At 40.0% G+C, this 23,772-nt stretch overlaps 1 protein-coding gene across 2 annotated transcripts in view; it reads left to right on the plus strand.

Moving 5' to 3' along the window:
• The first annotated feature begins 7,854 nt into the window (after positions 1-7,854).
• FRMD5 (FERM domain containing 5) overlaps positions 7,855-23,772 on the plus strand; it is a 273,565-nt gene continuing 257,647 nt past the window's right edge. For both annotated transcript variants that reach the window (XM_004687853.2, XM_012728768.1), the window contains exon 1: positions 7,855-8,168. In XM_004687853.2, the coding sequence (XP_004687910.1) occupies positions 8,067-8,168 (102 nt within the window). In that variant the 5' untranslated portion in view covers positions 7,855-8,066. The remainder of the gene's footprint in view (positions 8,169-23,772) is intronic.

The following is a 23,772-nucleotide window of genomic DNA, read 5'->3' on the forward strand; positions in this document are numbered from 1 at the left end:
GGGAGCAGACAATTTTGAAGATGAAAAGTCCAAGCAGGAAAAAGAAAAATTCCAAAAAGCAAATTATTAGTAAGTATTCTAAAAGAGTTAGAAGATATGGCATCTATTATGTAAGTTTAAGATACTATTTAAAAATTAAAAATTCAGAGAATTAAAAAAAACCTTGTAAATGTAAAATAAAAGAATTAAAATAGAAAACTGAGGGGATTCTATGGTGATGCAGGAGTTAAAGTGCTGGCAAGCTATCACCAACCCCTGTGGCATAAGTTTGATCCCTGGCAAAGGAGCTGACCCACATGGCACAGCAGATCTCTCTTGTCTCACCCGCTGCTCCCCTCAGCAGTGTATTTCAGTAGATCAGCCTGTTATGTTCTCCACTCTGTCTCTGGTGAATACTCTCACCTCCCTCCCCCAACATACATTTCTGGCCTACACCCTAATTCTAATATGCATTAAAAAAAAAAGCCTGTCCTAAGAAAAAACAAAACAAAACTGAATGGAATTAGGGAATAAACTATATGCTAGATATTCTGCTGGATACAATGTTATCTAAGAATAAGTGCAGAGCAGGAAATCATCAAAGGCATAATTCACTCTACAATGTAGGGTAAATAAAGTTGATCATACTTTTTATGTCATTGTGGTATATCTGTGGCTCTCACCTGTGGCCTTATCTTGTTAATGTAGAAGGTATGTGGGTGTGGGGCATGTGTGCCTGATTATGGACACCTGAGCATGGGTGCGTGCACATATGCAAGTGTGCACACCTGTACCTAGGAGGGGGGCTAAAAGGGGTGGCATCACCCTGGGGAACAGAGTTCAACTTACTGTCTCCCTGCTGGCTTGTTCCCCTGCTTACCATTAAAATCTGTGAAAATGGGGCCCTCCGTGGAGGCACAGCGGGTTAAAACACAGCACTAGGAAGTTAAAGCCACTTCAGTACGAGTTCCATCGCTGCCCTGGGAAGGTGACCACATGGCGCATCAGACCTCTCCTGACCCGCCCACTGCTCCCCTCAGCAGTGTACTTCGTTGATCTGCCTGTTCTGCTCCCCACTCTGTTTCTAGGGAATCCTCTCACTGTCCCTGCACCTCTATCCTGTACCCCAGTTCTGTCTGCATAACTAAATCTTTAAAAAAAAAAATCTGTGAAAATGATGCCAAACGCTTCAAAATTCTCTTTCAAATCACTAGAATTGATTGTGAACCTTCTGAGTGTGGGATGCCAAGCTGGTATTCTCAGTTACCAGCAAGGTACCCAAGAATTCAACTCAATTAACTCAATTCTGACACTATCTACAGAAAGATAGCATCAGACTGTCACCTAAGTCACTGCTTGTGCCAATCCTGAGCCTAGACTGTTACCTGTGTTTTTGATTGACTGATTATAAATCATTAATTCCCAGGACCCCCTCCTCAGTTTCAATTAATTTGCTTGAATGGTTCACAGAAATCAGGAAACCTTTTTACTCACTAGGTTTATTACAAAGGATCTAATTCACAAACAACCAAATTAGTAGATATTAAGGGCTAAAAATTGAATAAAGGGCACTAAGTCCATGCCTTCTCTAGGGGCACCATTCTATCCAAGTGGCCACATGCTTATTAACCTGGATGTTTTTCAAAGTGCTTCCTTTTTGGTTTTTCTTTGGAGACTTTCTTACATAAGCATGATTGATTAAATCGTTGGCGTTGGCAATTGAACTCAATTGTCTACCTCTCTTTCCTCCCTGGGGGTCAGGAGTGTGTTATTCCAGTTGATTCCCTGCTTTTCCCTGGCAACCAGTCCCCAACTTCAGCTGTTTTCTGAAAGCTACTTTCATTAACATAACAAGGGACACCTTTAATATACTCAACATTTAGAAAATTCCAAGGTTTGGAAATTGTGAGTCAGGAACAGTGAATAAAGACTAAGTAAGTGTAAGAAATATAGTTTGGTCATAATTTATAATTTTCTTATAAATCAGGATAATATAGTGGCTAAAACAGATTTTACTCAGAGAGACTAATGCAATAATGGGGAAGGAGACTTCAGAATAAAACTGGGGTCAATTCTGAATACAAAAAGGGAAAGGAGGAATTTATAGTCAAGGAGTAGGGATGAAGTGGAAGTTGGGATCAGTGGGTGAAATATTACCAAGAGAATTACAGGGTAACCCTGTGGGAAGTGGCATTGACCCGAGTTGTGAGTCTTCATCTATATACTTAAGAACTCTGGGTAAGACCTAAAAGCAAATACCCTGAGAGAAAATTTTAAAAAGTTTTATTTATAGGAGGGGTTGAGATGAAGGAGGGTAATGGGGGGTGGGAGGAGAAAGAGAGAGAAAAGGAGAGAGGAGAGAGATTAGCTAATATGTCCTACAGCAGCTCCATCTGAAGGTGAAGGTGTAAGCCAAAGTTGGAAAAGCAAGACAGGGAGAATACACGCATGTTGTCTTTAAAGCCTAACATGGCTGCTTAGCTCTGCCCATAGTTCCCAGGGCCTTCATTAGGAAGTCAGGCTCATGGCATTCTGGCAGTTATAGCTCTTGGTACCTGGGATTTGGTCAGAGATGTTAATAGATCTTGTTCAGGGTAGTGTTTACTGACTTGGAGTTTGTTCCTTACTGTTCTTCTGTGTAGAGGAATTATCAAGGATAAGAGCTGGTATGGGTGAATATGTTTCTGGCTAAACAAACCTAAGTTAGATTTTTGCTGTAGACAAGCCAAGATTATCAGATGTCACCTCAAGGATGGTATGGGATAAAGAATTTGGTAAGATAGGTGATTTTGGAGCATTCTGACTAAACTGACTTAACAGGATTTTTACTAAAATTAGGTGATGCAAAGAAGGACAAAAGTCCAAAAGGTGGTAAAATGTCCAAAAGTCAAGGCCTGGTTGGTAGGGAATTCAGAAGTCTGACTCCTTGACTGATTTGGTCAAGGAGAGGCTTTTTGTAACAACTCTTGAGTTGAAATGCATATTCCTTGTGTTTTGTGCTATAAAGTCAGTAAGAAATAATACTGAATAAAAGATTCAAGATGAGGGCTCCTCCCTGGTAGGAGTACTATAAAGTTATCAGTAGCCATTGCAGCATAAGCTTGATCCCTAGCCAGGGAGGTGACCCACATGGCATGTCCCACCCACTGCTCCCCTCAGCAGTGTATTTCAGTTAGTCTGCCTGTTCTCCCCACTCTGTCTCTAGTGAATCCTCTCATCCCCCCCAACCCTGCACCTCTGGCATGTACCCCAGTTCTTGATGCATAAATAAATAAATCTTTTTAAAAAAGATTCAAGGTCAGGCATTAAAACTACAGAATGGAAACTAAAATAATATCATTAATAATCATATAAATAAATTTCATCCGCAGGAAACAAAACAGATGACTGAAAATCAGATTAATGGCATGGAAGGAAAGACATGGGATAATCACAATGAATTCGGAGAAAAAAGGCATAGCTATTTAAGAATTTAAAATAGGTCCTCCCTGGTGGTGCAGCGGGTTAAAGCACAGCACTGAGAATCTAAAGCCGCTTCCGCATGAGTTCGATTCCCGCCTGCCCAGGAGGTGACCACATGGTGTGGCAGACCTCTCCTGGCCCGCCCACTGCTCCCCTCAGCAGTGTACTTAGTCGATCTGCCTGTTCTGTTCCCCAATCTGTCTCTGGTGAGGCCTCTCACCACCCCTGAGCCTCTGGCCTGTACCCCAGTTCTGTGTGCACAAATAAATCTTAAAAAAAAAAAGAATTTAAAATAAAAATAAGCTAATATTGGGTTAATTGATGTCCTGGAAGAAAAGCACCAAGATTAAAAAATAATAATAATAAAAGCTTTGTATAGAAAACCACTCATCTTGCACCAGGAAAACTGATTTAGAACAATAATCATAGAGATATATTCTGATGTATTGTTGAACTTCACATTAGATAAATAGTTCCTTTGGGCATCTTGAAGGAAAAGAAAATCACCTACAATGGAAAAAGTTTGACTCATCTCAATAGCAAATATTAGGAAAAAAGACAAAGGAGCCATGGCTACAGTTTTCTAAGGGAAAATGTGAGAGTCACAAATATTATTTGCAAACAAGTATTTGTTAAAGTATTAAAACAGTGGGGAGATAAGAACTCAGAGAATGTGGCCACTAGCCATTCTTTAGCATACTACTTAGCAAAAAAAAAAAAAAAATCCCACCTGCCAAGATGTGAAAAAAAATTAAAACCCAGGGGCCTTCCTGGTGGCCCAGGGGTTAAAGATTCAGCTTAATCAAGCTATTGCCAGCCACTGCAGCTTGAGTAAAAGTTAAGATTCTTAGGGGGCTGACTCACATAGTGCAGCAAACCTCTCTTGTCTAGCCCGCTGCTCCCCTCAGCAGTGTATTTCAGTAGATCCAACTATTTTGCTCCCCACTCTGTCTCTGGTGAATCCTCTCACCCTCCACACCTCTGGCCTACACTCCAGTTCTTGTAGGCATAAATAAATGAATTTTCTAAAACATTTTTTTTAAATCCAGGAGCAATAACGCTAGGATAAAAGGATTGTGGTAAGTACTGAATAATTTTAGTACAGAAGACTAAACATCTAGAGGAAATATGGCTTCCAAAAGCGGTAAATCCTATAAACCCTGACAAAATAGAGATACTATGAGCTACCCAAATTGGGAGTTGGTATATAGAGGTTGAGAGGAAGTATAATAATGTTAATTATCTCATTTTGCTGAGTAAGTAGTCAGTTGCTCTATTAAACAAGAAATATGGGATGTTTTGATTTACTCTTGTTTATGCATTTTCTTTGCCCATGTTTTTGGGTTATTCCTCATATCTTTGCTGACTTCCCTTTATATATTTTAACCAATGTGCATTGAACATTAATCTACATAAACTGAATACTTAATAAATGTTTTTGAAGTAATTTTACAGATTGCATGGTACTGTAAATTCTATGAGCATTGAGAATATGTTTTATTCATCTTTGAATTCTCTCAGCACCTGGCACGGGGACTTGCACATAGTAGACTGTCAATAAATATTTTTGAATAAATGAATTAACTTGCTTTGTTTCATATACATTTTGTTGCTAGAACAATGTCTGAAGACAAGCTGGAAATATAAGGAAAATGAACTGTAATTGGAGAATATAATAAAGCCTGTCACCTACATCTGAGAAATCTATTATAAATGCTTCTGATGCCTCATTAACAGCATTCTATTACTTTCAGAATACATTTTCCCAGGGTAAATAATCTCCTCTTGCTCTAATTTAATCATTCACACTGTATCAAAACGATCATTTCCAAATCCTGTCACTTCTTTGCTTAAAAACCTCCAGTGACCCCTTACTGGCTTACAACAGAATCCAAATTCCTACGCATTGCACAGAAGGTCCTGTGTGAGCTGGTCTCAGTCCAGCACTTTCCAGTCAGTTCATCCCATATACTATCTATGCAGGAGTATGTATCTTTTGTGGAGCATATTATACTCATTTGATACTCATTTGGCTTCTTTGTCTTTGCTTTTCTAAAGTGTTACTCCTCAGCCCACATGTTCTTTTGTCATTTGCACTCATCACGATACTATTCCAACATCAAAGTTTTCTTCTTAGGCCTTCACCATCTTCCATGTTTAAATAATTATACCATTTGTTGTTCTCATGAAGCACTTTTCTCATGCCCAATGTATTGTATTATAGTGTTGACAGAAGTAAAAGCCTCACTGATAATTATCTGTGAGAACTGCTTTAATTCCTGTACATTTGAGTTCAGCTTATGTCCTTGTCACAGAGTTGCATACCTGCAAGGGAAGAAAAGAAACAGTGAGTTAGTAATGTCACTGATCCTCACTAGTAAACTTGAGAAAAACAAAAGGTAAACAAAGTTGGATTTTGTATGAGCTCTTTCTTTTTTGTTCTTCTTAGGCTTATGCTTGTGGAAGCATATATAATCAGAAACTGGTAAATTTTTGTTTCACAAAGTGTTCTGTATTAGGGAGAGTTTGAAGCTCTTTTGAGATAAAATATATAAGCATGTTATAACTGGTCTTTCAATGAGGTGAGCACATAAGCTAATATGATTTTCTTAGGCTGAGCAAGAATGTTACACACACATTGGAATAATAGCTATAATCTCATTGTTGATTACATCTATGGTCATATTTTGTAGAAAGACTGCATTCAGTTCCTTAGAGCTGTTCTGGATTCACAGTGCTTAGATTTTTTTTTATGCTAACAGCTGCTTATTTACATAATCTGTTAAAGACAGTATCCTACCATTGTGCTATTGGATTTTCTCTAGGTTCTTGGACATTTTCTCTCTCTCTTTTGTAGATTCCATTAACAAACAGCAATTAGCCTTCAACAAAAGTTTTGCCTGCCTGAAACTTTCATTATTTTTCTCCCATCCACACACAAAAAGCTGAGATTTGTAGAATATCATCTTAGCATATTAATAATTTTACTGTTTCCAAGACATTCCTGAAATTCTTAGTTTTTGTACAAATCTTTCCCTGGAATTTAGATAGTATAAAATATCTATCAATTCCATTTAATTCAACATTTAGTAAATACCTACATTTTTCCTGCACTAGGCTACCTGCTTGGGTTACAAAGTAGAGGGATTTAAGTCTAGTTTTATGGTAGAATATTTGACTCACAAATCTCCTCTAGTGGCTACTGAATGCCACAAGGGAGAATGCAATTAATCAGGAGAGCAATTCAGGCTGTGGAGCAAATAACTGAAGGGGGGTGGGTGTCAGGGTCCCATGCAGAAAAAAAGAATGGGTGAAATATGGAAATCCAAAGACACTAGGAAAGAAGTAAGCTTTCAAGGAGGGTGTTTTCCTAGGTTAATGCAAGATTTTAGTTTTGGAATGTGTTCTACAACCTACAAACAAGAATAGTGTAAATGATAGGAGATTCTGCATATCTCATTTTTGCAATAATATATTTCTTACAGTATTAGTATTCTTTGTTCTTTTACATGGTTCTTTTATAGTTTCCTCCATCAAAAAATCTGGAGGGAAACTATTAGGTCTAAGTGAAGTTTTTTGTAAAGAATGTGAGGTGGTTACATGTGGGGTCACAAAGAAGATAATTTTTTTTCTTTTGTTTTGCATACCTTGTGAAATACTCAGGTGGTTTGTGTAGGAAGTCTAAAGACGTGATAATTCTAGTTCTAAAGGTTGAAGGCAAGAATCCATTGCTTCTCTGCTCCACACGCACTGAAGGATCACGCTTGAGTCTCTTCCTTTTGTCTTCTGAAGATAAAGGGAAGTAAAGGGTGTTAAGAGTGAAGGGTTTGCTAGGGGTTAAACCTGGGCGCTTAAGAACCTCTGGGAGCCCTGAAGCTTTTACTAAAGTAGCTTCTGTAAGGCAGATGCTCTCCAAAATAAGAGGACTGGAGCCGAGATGTCCGTAGGGCATATATAGGCATAGTGCAGGTGGGGGGCAGCCGCCTGGTCCGAGCGGAAGGTGCTTCCATTCTGCAGGTGCAAGGATTGTAATCTCGGACCACCCGGGCTCCCGAGAGGGAGGGAACTAAGGCGTTGCAGGTGTGGGACTTGGCTCCTGAAGAAAAAAGCCCAATGCATTCCAGGCAGCAGGCACCCTTCAGCCGGGTGCCCACACCTGACTCAGGGGAGGGGATACAGCATCCACAAGAACCGCAAGAGGAGCCCCTGGTTTGGGACGCGAGAGGGCTGGTCCCGCTAGACTGAATCCAATTGCTTTTCCTTGATTGCTTCTCCCACCTGTCCATCATTCCAGAGAACTATTTTTATTGGCTCTAGAATATGCCACTCGGTTCCGCCGCGCTAACCCCCATTGGCCCCCCTCTAGCTGAAGCCCCGCCCCACGAGCTGGGCTCGGGCAGTGGGGCGCGGAGAGCCCAGCGCTTGTTCTGGGCTGGGGGAGGCGGTGGCGGCTGAGAAGGAGGAGCGGGAGGAGGAGCAGGGTCAGCGGGAGGCAGCGGCGGCGACCAGGCTGGGGTGATGGTGCAGGTGCCCGGGGCCGGCACTGAGCTGCCCGGCTAAGGGGCGCCTGGTCCGGGGTCCGCAGCGACGCCGCGTCTCCCTGGGGCGGGCCAGCGGGCGGGAAGATGCTGAGCAGGTTGATGAGCGGCAGTAGCAGGAGCCTGGAGCGCGAGTACAGCTGCACCGTGCGGCTGCTGGACGACAGCGAGTACACCTGCACCATCCAGGTCAGTGCCGCCTCGCGCTGTGCCGCCTGCGCGCGAGACCGTTGTCCCCCAAGTCGGGCCGGTGTGGCCCTCAGCGGCCGCCTGGCTGCCCTCAGATCCCAGTGCTTTGTCCGCCCCTAGCTGCGGTCGACGGCCGGGTATAGGGCGCCTCCACCCGAGTCCCTGACCGAGGTCGAGCTCCTGGTACTGGCGCCTCTGCCGGGCGAGTCCTAGCGTCCCGGACCCCCAACTCTTCTCTTGCCTGATCCCGGAGTGAGGGCGCTCCATCCTAGCTTCTCAAGCCTGTTCGGGTGGGGAACGTGTTAGGCTGGCGTTAGGCTAGGGGCGGGGGTGGGGGGGTGTCAGTCAAGCAGGACAGGAGGCTCCTAACCTGGCCGCGCCGTCGGGGGGTGGGGGGTGGGGTGGGCACGAGCATTGATTCCCAGGCCGGGCGAGGACGACTGGCTGGATTCTCTTGTCTTTCTTTGGTTAGAAGGATAATGGTGTATGTCATAATCTCCCCCCCCCCCCCACCAGCATTTGTGAGTCAGAGCTCTCTGAAGGTAGAACTGAACGCGCAGCCCATGCAGAGTGGCCTATTGAAGGGAGCCCAGCCCTCTGAGCTTCAAAGATTTAGCACACCCCCCCCCACCCCGCCTTTCACTCCTTCAAATCTTATTGTGTTGGAGGGGCTTTAGGAAAAATTTTAGCAACAAGTTCCAGCGATATGAGGTTGGTGGTAGCTAAGCTAGAGAGAATTGGTGACTTAGAGAAAACGCCAGCGATACGGTAATGCTGCATAGCATTTTTTGAGGACCTGGTATTTTGAACAGGTTTTTACTACATCTTATGTTTCTTCGTTGCTGCTGTGTGGCACGTCAGGAGTAGTAGTCTTTCCCAGGAATGCAGTCACAGCCCGATCTCCTCCTTTATAAAGTCAGATAGAAAACATTGACAATGCTCTGGTGTTTAGTTCAGCAGCCGGGAGCATCCTGCGCTCCCTGCCGGAAACTGCTCTTTCTGGAGAAGCAAATTGAGTTGGAGCGGGAGTGGTCTCACCTGATCTTGTCTTTGGAACGAGAGAGCAGTGGGGGCTTCTTGCCTCAGAAGTGGCAAACAAAAACTCTTGGCCGGGCCGTACTCTCTTTGTCTACCGGCTACCCTGCCCACCCCCACCCCCCTCACCCACCCCTTCTAATTTTTTTTTTTTTTGCTGACAATGCTCAATAGCGGAAAATAGCGGTGTGTGTGAGAAAGACTCTGGGTAGTGGATGAGAGCAGCTGCTCTCTGCTGACTCTCTGCTCTGTTCGGTTTTCACTCTACTTTCCCTTTCCCCCCAGCCCTTAAAACTAGCTCTAGGCATAAGTGCTGACTGCTGTCAAAGATCCTTGAGCATAGAGAAAGAGATCGCAATCTCTTCTTAAAGCAACTTAAATACATATTAAGCAGTCAGGATGCTAGCCAGTAAGTGGAAGGACTTTTGTAGTTGAGTATGCTTGAGATGTTCGGTGTTTTTATTTATTGTATGAATGGTATACTACATTTTGTTCTATTGTCTCTTTTATGTGTCTTGTACAGTTTTTTTTGGTGAGGGAGGAAGGACCTTGATTGAGTTGACATCACCATTTGAATACATTTACTAGAGATTTTGAAGTCTATCTTTTTGTTTTAAATTTTAAAGTATTCGTCCAATAGCATATCAAGGACAGAATGAGTTTTAGACTTCAAGAATCATGAAAATACTCCTGGGGTATGTAGTGAAATAAAATTTTTGAGGCAATTCTTAACTTTTGCTAAGGAACAGACTACAAATGAAACAATTCAGTCACTCCACTGATAATAATCTAATGGTTTTAAGGTATAATACTAGGGCAACTAGTTATTCCAGTTAGTGGAACCTTTAAGGGTAGTTAACTGGTATTCTAGTTGTGGGTTTTTTTTAACATTCAAAGAAAAACTTACTGGGTCTATACTTGCAGTGGTCTACTATGGTTGTGTCTATTTTCCTGCTGGACTTATTTTCAATTATTACAACTAATAATATAAACATTAGACCACTTAAAAAATTAAGCCCTGTGTATTATGGCCACATTAAGTATCCTTTGCCTAGACACATTGATGATTATGTAGTGTGATTCTTGTGTGCAATGAAAAAAACATAGGAATTGTAAAGTGTATGTAATAATAAGTGTGTGTAATTCTTTCATACCACTATTGTGAATTGCTTGTTTTTACCCATGTGAGGAAATGTTAGAAAAGACAGTATGTTCTGTGAAATTAGTATTTTGTGTACATAGCTGTTTTTGGCCTTTAAGTCCAACTTTCCTCCACTGTACAGTTCCATCGTGTGTGCATACCCAAGCATGTTTTTGCTTATTTGATAAAACCCTGTGCACAGGGTCTTAAAATAGTATGAAAAACCACTGTGAGCTACTTATTTGGCTAATGTAATGTTTCCAACATTTTGATAATTGTCATACCATATAAGTTTTTTGGTGATCATTTCAACTCTTTTCCCCTAAAGTACGGTATGTCATGTTTTTGTTTAAATCTGTCTATCTTAGAAAGATTTCAGTGCTTGAGATTCTCAGAGGCCAATTAAGGTATTATAGAATCAGTGATGTATTGCTAAGTTAGACACTAACAGCCACATTTGATAAATTTTCATTGTAGGAAATTCTGCAAAATACTGATTAACCATTTATATTGCAGCTGGTATACTGTTTTGGTATTTAGATAGCAAAAATGTTTTAAATCTTCTCAATGAAGATCACACAGTTACTAGACTATTCTTTTCATTCTTCCTGATATGTAGTTGTTTTGTAAGCCATGGAAAATAAAAATGTACATAGGAGGGTTGTAATATAATTGTTCCCATGTGAAGAACAGCTTCCTGCCAGTTGTGAAGGTCATTGCCTTATAAATGATGATCTGGTCCATATTTTTACATATCTGTTTCATTTATGCAAACATTTGCATTTACCACATTTGCTACCTTATTTTGTTATTTTATTTGGGAAAAAATAACAAAAAAAAAGGCTACCTAGTTTCTTTGAACTCAACAAATGGAATCTTTTAAATGCCTAGAACCTAAGGAATAGATTTTTAACTATCATTCAGGTTATAATAGTTTGTGAAATAAATAATTTATGCAGAATTACCAGCAAATTACATGTTGAAAATTACATGATTTAAAGTCAGAAATACTAATTTATTTTCTTTGGCGGTTACCGAAAAGTTGAAATACCTTAGAAATGAATTTGATTTTATTGGATCATACTAATATAACAACTCATTCCTCCCAAATGAAGGAACTTGCCCAAATACTGGTGTTTTTATATATAAATTCTATCTTCTGAGATCTCTAAATGATCCTATCCATTCTGACTCTCCAACAGAAACCTTTTTGTTCTTTAATTTTCTCATCTGTAATATGGAAAAATTAGTACTTTGTTTGGAGAAAATTCTTTTTTTTTTTTAAAGATTTATTATTTATGCATACAAGAACTAGGGTACAGGCCAGAGGTGCAGGGTTTGCTGGAGAGGGTGGTTAAAGGATTCACCAGAGACAGAGCAGAGAGCAGACCTATTGAAAACACTGCTGAGGGGAGCAGTGGGTGAGACAGGAGAGGTCTGCTGCACCATGTGGGTGGCTGTGGATCTGTGGATAGCTTCATAGTGCTGTGAAACCCCTTTAACTTCCAGGAAGGGCCTTGGAGAAAATGCTATATAACTATCATTAACCATACTAAGAACAATTTAAATAGCCTATTATACTATGATTACATTGTCCCTTATTTTGTTCAACAACAGCAAAAATAAAATTTATGTTTTATGTTTTCTAGGAAAATAAATCAATTTGTTTTCAGTCTTGAAATTTCTGATAGTTCTTTATGAAATTACAAAATCCAAGCTGATAACTGGATTCATCATTAGGACTCTTCTTTAAAATTTAAGAGTTCAGGTTTGCTTCTTCCTTACTAGTTTTGACTTTAGGAGAGGTCTATAGACTAGCTCATATTTCCCTTTTTAAAAAAACTTTCATGTTTGGTAAGCAGAATCCATGGTTCATTAATGCAAAGAGGATGTTGTTGGAGAATTAGGATAATTTTATTCACAGAGAAAAACACAGAACCATTGTTTTTTCATGAGTATTTTTTTAAAAACCTTAAAAAAAAAAGTGGGCGCTTCCTGGGGGAGCAGTGGGTTAAAGCACAGCACTAAGAAGCTAAAGCCACTTCAGCATGAGTTCACCGCCCAGGAGGTGATCCACATGGCGCAGCAAACCTCTCCTGACCCACGGGCTGCTCCCCTCAGCAGTGTACTTAGTTTATCTGCCTGCTCTGCTCCCCACACTGTCTCTGGTGAATCCTCTCACCACCCCTGCACTTCTGGCCTGTACCCCAGTTCACAATAAATAAATAAATCTTTGAAAGAAAAAAAAACTTTTAAAAAGTAATTATGCTGTCTCAGGATTTTTTGCAATAAGCAAGTCAGTTAACCTCATAACTCTTAAAACTAAGATAGTTACAAAAGCAACAGTCTGGAATTCGAAAAATATTTGTAGTGTTTTTTAATCTATATATTAAAACTTTTCTTGTATGAAACTACTATGTATCAACCCTATTTGTATGGGAATTAAGGTCAAGATGATTATTTATGCTCTCATTCTTTCTTTCTTGAAAAAGTCCTGTTTAAGAAAGTCCCAGTGCATCCAAAAGAAACCTAGAAGCATTCCCCACAGCAAATTTTACTCCTGGGTGTTTGTATGAATTTGCATTCATCAAGTGCTTGGAATAAATATGCTATAGGAGGCAACTTAAAATAGTACATAATAAAAGAGCATGTGTTTTTGAGTCCCCTGTTATCTTGCCCAGAGATTCATTTATCATGTCTGTGTTATTAACATCAAATGTAAAAAAAAAAAAAGACACTTGCCAAATAAGACATGATGGCAGGAAAGTTATTTCTGTTATTCTTTTGTAGTAGCTTATGTATAGGTGTTAAAATAAGGCAATAAGTTTTAGTTGAGATTTTTCCAGCAATATAATAATTACTGTGTTAACACTATTTTGGATTATTTTTGGATCTTTATTTTTCAGTGGATTATACTTTAGAATTTATGAAAGAGTTATGAAGAAAATAGAAAGCGATAGATCTTAAACTCTAAGAATTAAAGCACTTAGCCCAGAGCTTCACATAGTTATAATTCATTAAGTATTTGTTCTGATTTATTTGTGCTATATGATTGCTGTGTTAATACCAACAATTTAAAATTTCTTACGACTGAAAGCAATAAACATTTCCTAACAACTATATATCCTTTTTTATAGTTTCAACCTGTTCCTTTCCAAACCATTTTGCTCTGCAACCCTTCTCCCTGGTGGGAAGTACAGTATGTAAATGTGGTATTTTATAGAGCCTTTGAGGTTCTGATAACTTTTTGTAATTATCCTTTGTTGAATTAGTGGCGCTCCAGTCTGTAGTTCCTATGATTTTTGGTTTGTCTCTTAGGATTTCAAACCTTTGAGGTCCTCCCTCTTCCCCATCTCTGCAGGTTTAGAAGACTTGGATCAAATGAATACTGTGTAGGGCAGCATTTCATGGAGTGTAAGATATCTGGCAGAATTAGGATAGTAAGCACAGGGATCGCCCCAGCCACACGTCCTCCATTCTTTCCCGTAAGTCAGTATTACATAAAGCGACCTCCTCACAGCCTCATTTTTTAACCTCTTGGAAGTGAACCATGCTCCCAACCTTTTTCTAATTATGTCTATTTTAAGATGAATTCATTTTCTCTCCGATAGCCTCATCTGTAGCATTCTGACTCTGCAGAACCTGTCTCATGTAGCAGCCTCCTTTGGCCCCTTTGGGCCTCTCTTCCCTCTACTGTTCTTAATCAAGCTAGGTACAACAGATGTGAGTACCATGGAGAATTGGCAATAACCTCACAGCTTGTGTATTTCACCCATAGTGCTCAGAGAAGAGGGCACTGCTGTCTGGAGGCTAGATGGGAGTCGTTTTCCCCTTTGTTTTCTGGCCTTGACTCTTGAGGATCTTAGTCCAGTCACCTGAATAGTTTTCTCCCACAGCAGAGAAATTTGTGGAGTACTAAAGCATCTCCATTTTTATGCCGCTGAGTGAATGGTATTTTCCCTAAGAGAGCAAAATGCCTTGTCAGTCTGCTGTTGAAGCACATCTTACATTCCTTTAAGACCGTAGACTTTGGTGGTCAATAAAACTTTCTGAACTTTTCAAACACTTCAAAGGCTAGACTAGCGAGAATAGTGGGTGTGAATGTACATACACCTTCATTTTCTCTGCAAAGTTAAATTGTGCAGCTCTTGCCTCCCAAAGTGACTGTATGATCCTTATTATTGTCAGTATTTTGAACATCAATCTCTTATACTGATCCTTCACCAATTATAATTGTTGTACTACTAGTGTTATAATTGTACTGTTGTTTTTACTTTTGTAGTCTTTCCAACTTAACATATCCAGGACTTGGAAGGCATGAACTTGTAGATGATTTTTATGTTCAAAATCTCTAGACTTTTGCTTGCTATTGTCAAACTAAACACTAACTTGTGTGAATCAGGTCCTCTAAGGAGAGCCTTCGTGCCATGCTCATACAGCAAAATAATTGGGCCACATGCTTGGCAACTACTGAGTTTGTATACAATAGCTCCATTCATTTGTCCTCAGAAAACACCCCTCTGACAGTGATTATAGCTTGCATTCCCCCTCCTCTACTTCTAACTCCTTGTATTACCATGACCTCATCTGTTGGCCTTTATTTGGAGGAGGTCTGGACCACTCCAGACATGCTTTTAGATGCGTTCCTGAATGTTAAGGATCATTTCACAGCCTAAGACATCCATTGACTACCGAAGGAAACTATTTAAAATCAGGACCTAACCTCGCTTTTCTTATGCTTTATTTTAGTCATCTTACAGTGTTAAAATTCAGGGACTTTTTTCCTTATAAATCGTGAACCTTATTAAAGCAAGGAGCATAGAATGGGGCAAGGGGAAAATGGGTTAAAACAGAGGCTCTCAAGTGATTCTGGATGAGCACCATCATTTTCACCTGGGTGCTTGTTAGAAATACAAATTCTTGGCTCCTTTGTAGAACTGGTGAATCAGAAACCCAGGGGGTAGAGCTTAACGCCCTGTTAAGTTTTTCCGTGAGTCTAAACGCTTGCTGAGGTTTGAGAATCACTGCTACTGGTTTACAAAGATATTAGTAGGTGAAATGGATAAGACTTACAGGTGAAATTGTTGTAAAAGGTGGGGGAGAAAGAGAACCTGAGAGTGAATTTCACATTTTTAACTTTCTTAAAAAAAAAAAAAGCTTTATTTGTGCATACGGAACTGGGGTACAGGCCAGAGGCTCAGGGGAGGCGGGAGGCTTCACCAGAGACAGAGTGGGGAGCAGAACAGGAAGATGAAGTACACTGCTGAGGGGAGCAGCGGGCGGGTCAGGAGAAGTCTGGCGCCATGTGGTCACCTCCCGGGCAGGCGGGAATCAAACTCATGTGGAAGTGGCTTTAGCTTCTTAGTGCTGTGCTTTAACCTGCTGTGCCACCAGGGAGGACCACATTTTTAACTTTCTTTCTAATTAATTGTAATTGGCCTTAATCTATTGGGGGGGAGGGCAGGGCGGGGCGTAGTGGGGCGCTCTCCTTAAGGTAAAGTTAGATATACACATCTGCAAATGACCTGTCTTCTAGTGGACAGTGTTGTGTAAGCAACACTGGCGCAGGAAGGTTTCTGTTGATTCAGGCAGATGGATTAAAGGGGAGTCCTGGAGCCCTCTGACTTTTACAGGCTTTAATGCTCTTTCTACCCCAGTTGTTATAGGGCAAACCCACAGGCTAGCAAAACAGTGGAGGCCTGCCATCCTGCCAGCCTGCCGCCCCCCCACCCCGAGGAACCTCCGCCTCCAGACTCAGGTGTGTCCACTTGTGCATAACCACACCATACTGCAGGTGTCCACCATCAGGCCTGCCTGACCACACCCACATTCCCAAGCACCTCCTGCATTCAAAGCCACAGGTGATAGCCACAGAGGCCAGTGGTATGAAAGTGACTAATTTCACTTACCCTACAACAGGAATCCAAAGATTTTAACTACAGTGGCTCATATTCTAGTTTGAAGCCCTGACATCCTGGTTAATTTAACTTTGGCCTGAAAACAATGTGTTTAATTTGATATCTGTGTACTGTTTTTCAAAGACGTCATCTCAGCAATTTAAAACTCTGGGGGAAAAAGAAGACTAAAATCCCCTGTTTTCCAAGAGTTTACAACCTACAGAAGGATTGAAAACATCTAAACGAAAAACTATAAAACATCATAGAATCAGGGCTAACACAAGGTGATATTCTGTGACACAGCAAATGTTAGGATTTGAAATTAATAAATATTTCTCTAAGGAGATGAGATTTGAATTAGGTCATGAATTGTCAAAAGCAGAAAATGGGCTGTGGGTATAGGTAAAGGGCATTCCAGGCCACTTCTAGGTAGAAGAACTAAAAATGTAAAACCAAACATACTTAGTCTTTTCTTTCTTAATGTTTATTCTGCTTACTCTGGTACTATTGAGTCAAACAAAAAATCTACTTGCCTGAGAAAAATTACTGTCAGTAAATTTCAATCATTTTGACATGCTCACAGGAGTCAGTCTAAACTAAAAATAAATGTAGAAAGCTGGCGTTGAATTAAACTTAATTCCCAAAGTGTACAATGCAAGTTGTTTCTTCACAAAGCAATGGCACCATATAAAGAAACGGTAGATTCAGATATCAGTCTTTTTTTTTTTTACAAAAGTTTATTTTTACATCATTCTGTACATTTTTTTTTTCCATCTCAATTGTAATCCTCACGGGTTTCCCATCACCAAGTCACCCGTGTGCCATCACCATAATCCCATGCATTTCCCTCCCCAACCCCCCCGTTTTTGATCCCACTCCCCACTCCACCCCCGCAAAATGTCTCTGGTGTATGGTTGTTCATTATTTTTGTTATTTTCTCACCTGGTCCATTATACTCCTGCTATGAGTGAAACCATCGGTACTTTTCTTTCTCTTTCTGGCTTATCATATATCAGTCTTAATTCTGTGACTGCAGCAACTCCATAAGAATTTTATTTCCAAGAGACCTTATCTCTGGCCTTAGTTAAGTGACAGAAAAAAAAAGGGTTTCAAGTTGCAATATTGAACTGATGCTTTAAGATCCTTGGACTGATCCTGTGTAGCCTAAATTGTGCATGTTAATAGTTAAGAAATGTGACCCATGAAGACTTAAAAGGCACATTTCAGCATCTCCATTCCCAAACTGAGTGGCCACAAAAATAGCTTTTCTAGAGATTGGAGGAGTGCTTGCTGGATTCCCCGGTGAACCTTAGCCTGCCAGCTCCAAAATTTCCCAGCTGTACACAGGGTGCACATTTAGCACTCAACACAATGCCCGGCTGGATCTTTGGGGATGGGAACCTTCAAGAAAGCACTGTTTGGCATTTGGGCAATCAGTGTTCGGCAGAATGCCAATGCTAATAGGGTATTTTGCTCTGGAAAAGGAGAAAAAGAAGGAATAGTCTAAAGACTGAATAGGGGAATGACTGACAATACAGGCACTCTCCACTTTGTGGGAGAGATTAAGGAGGCTTGCTGTGAAGTGGTATTATGGGAGGCAGATAAATTTGCAAAGGCCCACAGCCCCAAGACTTAAAACAAAAAGTGGTACAGCAAAACAGCATGCCCCAGGGCACACTCAAGTGTCTGGCCACTTTCATTGAACTTGTAGTTGGAAAAAGCCAAACCATTAGGCACCCTTTTAGTCTGGCACTCCACCCACGCATTCCATAGTCAAGTAAATTATTCTCAGCTTCCAAGCAGGTGGAGAGCCTTCTTTCCCTGCACCCTATTTAACTGAAGGGCTTCTAGTCTGAGCCCCAGACTAATACTGAGGACACCTTGTGAAAGCATAGGCTTTCAGAATCCCAACAGATTCTGAGTACTCTCAACAGGAGGTGGCATTATGCTTCCTGTGTTGTCGGACATAAGCCAAACATATGTGAACATTGATCACAACAAGGAAACAGAATTAATCAATTTGCCTCAAGGACTTCTAGAGATGACTTAGACTAGAGAAGATACCCACCTGCCTGCTTTCAGATTCCTACCTTTAGAAAAATCCAAACTCCATGGACTACAAGGCATAGTGAATCTGCAGTTTCAGAGTATTCACTCATCAGTACAGCAGAATATCCCATCAACTCTTTGGAAGCCCATTTAGAAAGAATTGAGAGAGAAAATAAACTTAGATGAAAACATAAGGTAGTCCCAATATCACAAGGTGTTTCTTCGATCTATGCCCAGCTTCAGAGTCTAGCAAATTGAAATAGGCTTTTTAAAAAGTGAAGTTTGGAGCCTCCCTGTTGGCACCAGGGTAAAGTGTGGAGATTATTATTTGTGGCATAGGGCTTAAGCCTGAGTTTGATCTCAGCCAGGGAGCTAACCCATGTAAGGTGCCCCAAGCTTCTCTTGTCTTGCCTGCTGCTCCCCTCAGCAGTGCATTTCAGTAGATCCACCTGTTCTGCTCCCCACTCTGTCTCTGGTGAGTCCTCTCACCTACTAAAACTCTTGCCTATACCCCACTTATTCTGTGCAAAAATAAATTATAAAAATATTAAAAAGTGAGGTTTGCTTGGTGTTGCTATAGTACATACTGAACCATCTATTGCAATCTCAGATTTTATAAGCAACATAATTCATTTGAAAAAAAATCAACCCTTTTTTGCTTATTTGAAAATACAATTTGAATGATCTAGATAAATTTATTTATATGAGTAGCCACAGTACAATAACACATCTAAGATTTTTTTTTAAAGATTTATTTATTTATGCATACACAAACTCGGATGTAGGCCAGAGGTACAAGGGAGGAGGGTGTTGGGGGGGGCGAGAGGCTTCACCAAAGACAGTGAAGAACAGAACAGATAGATGTACTGAAATCCACTGCTGAAGGGAGCTGTGGGCAGGTCAGAAGAGGTCTGCTGTGCCATGTGGGTCACCTCCCTGGCATGGGACCAAACTCTGCACTGTAGTGGCTGTGGATAATTTCACAGTGCTCTGCTTTAACTTAAATTCTTGCACCATCATTGAGGGCCCACATCTAAGATTTGTAATAATTTCTGTGGTAGAGGAGAACACATGTGATCTGTATTCTAGTTTTAATATTGGGTACATTAAACAGTCTGATTTTTTTTTTTAAGATTTATTTGTGCATACAAGAACTGGTGTACAGGCCAGAGTTCCGGGAGTGAGAGGATTCACCAGAGATAGAGTGGGGAGCAGAACAGGTAGATCTAGTGAAATGCATTGTTGAGGGGAACAGTGGCCCCCAGCAGAGGTCTACTAAGCCATGTGGATTAGCTCCCTGCTCCAGGATTGAATTCTAGCTTTATTATACTGAGATAACCCTTTGCAGCACTAGGAAGGCCCTGAAGTTATTTCTAAATGAATTAATAGACCCCATGAGACTGTTTATTGTGATGTTGGATCTGGAATTTAGGAACTGCGTGGTCATAGTGGATATACTGCCTGTGTCCAGGAAAGTCTTTATTTTGTACAGCTGAAGTAGTGAAACTTCAGGGAAAGTTAAAATAAGTGACTAAGGAGAGGGATAAAAGATGAAAATGAGAAACAGTTGGGGTGGAGCAAAATGAGCCTTAAACACAAATACCTGATGATCATCTGAGGGAAAAATCTGAAGCAGCAGTTTGGGGTAATGAGAGAATATTGGAGATTTATTTTTTTGTTTCATCTGTAGTTAATAATAGAGATTTAGTGGTTTAAAGGTGCTCAGTGGGGGCCCTCCCTGGTAATGTAGTGGGTTAAAGCATAGTACTATGAACCTATCCATAGCCACTGCAGCATGAATTCCATCCCTGGCGAGGGAGGTTACCCATATGGCGTTGCAGACCACTCCTGGCCCACCCACTGCTCCCCTCAGTAGTGTATTTCAGTATATCTGCCTATTCTGCCCCTCACTCTGTCTCTGGTAAACCCTTTCACTGCCATACCCCATACCTCTGGCCTGTACCCCAGCTCTTGTATGCACAGATAAATTTAAAAAAATTTTTAAAAAGGTGCTCAGTGGTTTTGGGGATGATATTTAAAGTATATAACTATTAGTAATGATTATGAGCACTTCATTAGGCTAGAGGTTTGGGGATGGAAACTTCACTGACCAAGATTTCCAGAGTGCACTGGAGCTTGGTCTAACCTTCTGGGCCAGACATTAGTGGTGAATCATGGCAGGTGGGACTGAGGTAGGCCCAGTGGGTATTTGCTGACTGATATGCAGCAGTGTTTCAGAATTTTAATGTCTAAGGACTTATTTAAGCATGCCAAGATAAATCTACTCCTTACTCTGTCAGCTTCAATGAGATGGAACCTTCTAAGTAGCCACAAGAGCTCAGGTGTTTGAGGTAAGGTAGGGAACTTGGTGCATTCTGACTGCAACCTCAGCAATTGTGGGAATCAGAACCTTCTCCATTGCCTTCTCTGGCTCTCCATTTGTGCTTGCCAGCTGTGGGACCCAAATGGGCTAGGTTTTACCATCCCATAGGTTTTACCAACCCATTTATACCTTCCACATTCTTCCAAAATGCAACACTGATCTTTTTTTTAATATCCTAGGAGGTTTTCTCATGGCCTGCTGGACAAAAGCCTTTTAGCACAAACTTCCATGATCTCTTTGGTTCTTCCCTTTCCAGTCTTGTTTCCTATCATCCTCCATATGCATTTTCACTTCATGACATCAACTTTTCATCACCTCTTTATGCCAGTGTGGACTCCCGCCTTAGTGTTGCTGGGCCGTGCTGGGGGACCTTATTAAACTTACATTACTCAACCTCTTACTAGACTGAGTTGTTTGAAGAATAGAGATTGTATCTCTGTGCACTTAGTATCTAAGGTCTCATCTAGAGCTCAGTAAATGTTGATTGTAGATGCACATGAATGAAAATGCTAGCTCTGATAAGGAGAACTATTAATAATACAAATATAATGTTACCTCTGACTTGAATTCAGTAGATTAAAAAATGAAAACATTGGTCATTAGAGTTAGGTTAGGGTAACTTAACCTAAGGTTGTGAGTTAGTGGGGTGATGCACAATTCTGGAATATACTATAAACCATTGGATTGTGTTTTAAAATGGTAATCTTGTAATGTTAATTACATATCAATTCATATGTCAATTTCCTGATTTTCATAAGATATGATAGTTATGTATGATATTACCACTGGAGCTACCTTGGTTGTAGTTTACATCAGAGCTTTATACTGTTTTTACAATTCCTAAGTCTATAAATATTGCATAGTTAAAAGTTTTGAAAGGGTAATTAAGTTAGTTTTCTGAGTAAATATGTTTATTAGTTAGGAGTGACTATAGAAAGTTTTCTCATTGGATTAGGATCTTTCAAAATTATAAAGAATTATTTATAAGTAGATAAATTTTGACATGACACCTAAAAATAGTCAATTATGTGGTAATAAAAAGACAAAGGTTTAGCTTAGTATTTTTTTATTCTTGTTTTGGTTTTTTATTTTTCTCTGACATAATTGCAATTAAAATGAATATTTGCAAATTATACATGCCATATCATGGTGCCATTATTATGTTTTGAAGAGTTATTTGATATTACATATTTAATTGTAGTATGTGTTTAATTATTCCATTTAAGACTTTATTGATTAAGTACTATGATCTGGGCTCTGTTATAACCTCTTTATGTGTATTCTTTTCCTCAATTCTGTTTACTTAGAAAATATTACCGCCCCTAGTTAAAAAGAGGCAAACAATAAACTTTAGAGTTAAGTTAAATAACTTTCCTACTGTCACATAACTAGTGAGTGGGCCAGCTTGAATTTGAATTCAGGTCTGTATGACCTCAGAATTCTTTCTTTTCTGTGATAAAATATGCCGTGGAGTCAGATGGGAAAAACACTGAATTTGGATAATCAGAAGGGCTGTGTTAAATGCCTGACTGACCAATTTTGAGGCACTGAACAGGTAACAATCTGTAAGATACAATTTCTTGCCTCTCCTGCAAAATGAAAAGACTGAAAAAGAACATCTTTCTATTCTATTTTAGCACATTCTGTAGTTCACAAGAAATTTGTCTGTGTCTCATAGTGTTTTTCTTTGTGCTTCCTCTGTGAGGAATAATCTTTATAAATGTAAATATTCTCTTTAAAAGAAAGATGTCAAAGGGAGAACTTTGTAACTGTGTTAGTCTGAGATCTGGCTCTTAGTTTTGAAGCCACAAAATAAGCTTTATCTACTTGTTCAAACAGATCAGATGATGGGGGGATTGACTCATATGCTAACCCTAATATTGAGAGTTTTCTAAAATCTAAAATCTCAGTGGGTTAATGAATACTTGTTTCTGCCATTGTAGGTACTTCTTTAGGATCAGACTTTGGAAAACCTTAGAAAAGTTGTTTTGAAAGGCAAAGAGAATCAGATGGTTTTGAGGGGTACATCTTTTATGATGTATAAAAGTCCTATAAACTATCTATAGTAGAGTTCTAGTACTTTTGTATCTACCAGAATCAGTTTCAGTTTCCCTCACTTACATACTACTTACAAATCCTGATCAAGTCTTATATTAAAGAAGCCCTTCTCCCACTTGATGCATTATGTACAATTGTTTAGCAGTTTGAGGAACCTCCAAACAGTTTTCCATAGTGGTTGTACTAGTTTGCATTCCCACCAGCATTATGTACATTTGTTAATAATACAATTAAAGTTTTTCTTTTTTTTTTTTAAAGCTGCATCTTAGACTAGAAGATACATATAGTTCATGTGGACTATATAATTCATGGAATCCTAGACTTTTGGTGTTATAAGAGATAGGAATTTATTCCTGATTTGTTGTTTTTCTATGAGATTGGGGTATTTGGGGAATGAGGTGCATCTTATTGTACAGGAATCTGAGTTCCCTGCCCAGAGAACTATTTTTTTAACCAGTTTTTTAAATATTGAATTTATATATGACATATTAGAATGATAACCTCTGCTAAGAAAATGTTTGAAAGCTATTGAACTCATTGGATTTTTAAAAAAAGATTTATTCATGCATACAGAACTGGGATACAGACCAGAAGTGCAGGGGCAGTGAGAGACAGAGTAGGGAGCAAAACAGGCAGACTGACGAAGTGCATTGCTGAGGTCAGGAGAGGTCTGCTGTGCCTTGTGGGTCACCTGTGGGGCCAGGGATCAAACTCATGCTGAAGTGGCTTTAGCTTGTTAGTGCTGCATTTACCCACTGTGCCACCAGGGAGGGCCCAGATTTTTTTTTTTTTGCTATTCAAATTTGAGTGACATTAATTAATGAATTAATTAATTCATTAATTAAGGCAACAATCTTTTTTTATTACAAAAGTTTATTTTTACATCATTTTGTACATTTTTTTCCATCTTGATTGTAATCCCCATGGGTTTGCCATCACCACAATCCCTGCATTCCCCCCTCCCCCCCGTTTTTGATCCCATTCCCCACTCCACCCCCACAAAATGTCTCTGGTATATGGTTGTTCATTATTTTTGTTATT

This window comes from Condylura cristata, unplaced genomic scaffold (genome assembly GCF_000260355.1).
Source record: "Condylura cristata isolate star-nosed mole 26May11 unplaced genomic scaffold, ConCri1.0 scaffold00023, whole genome shotgun sequence".
Lineage (NCBI taxonomy): Eukaryota > Metazoa > Chordata > Mammalia > Eulipotyphla > Talpidae > Condylura > Condylura cristata.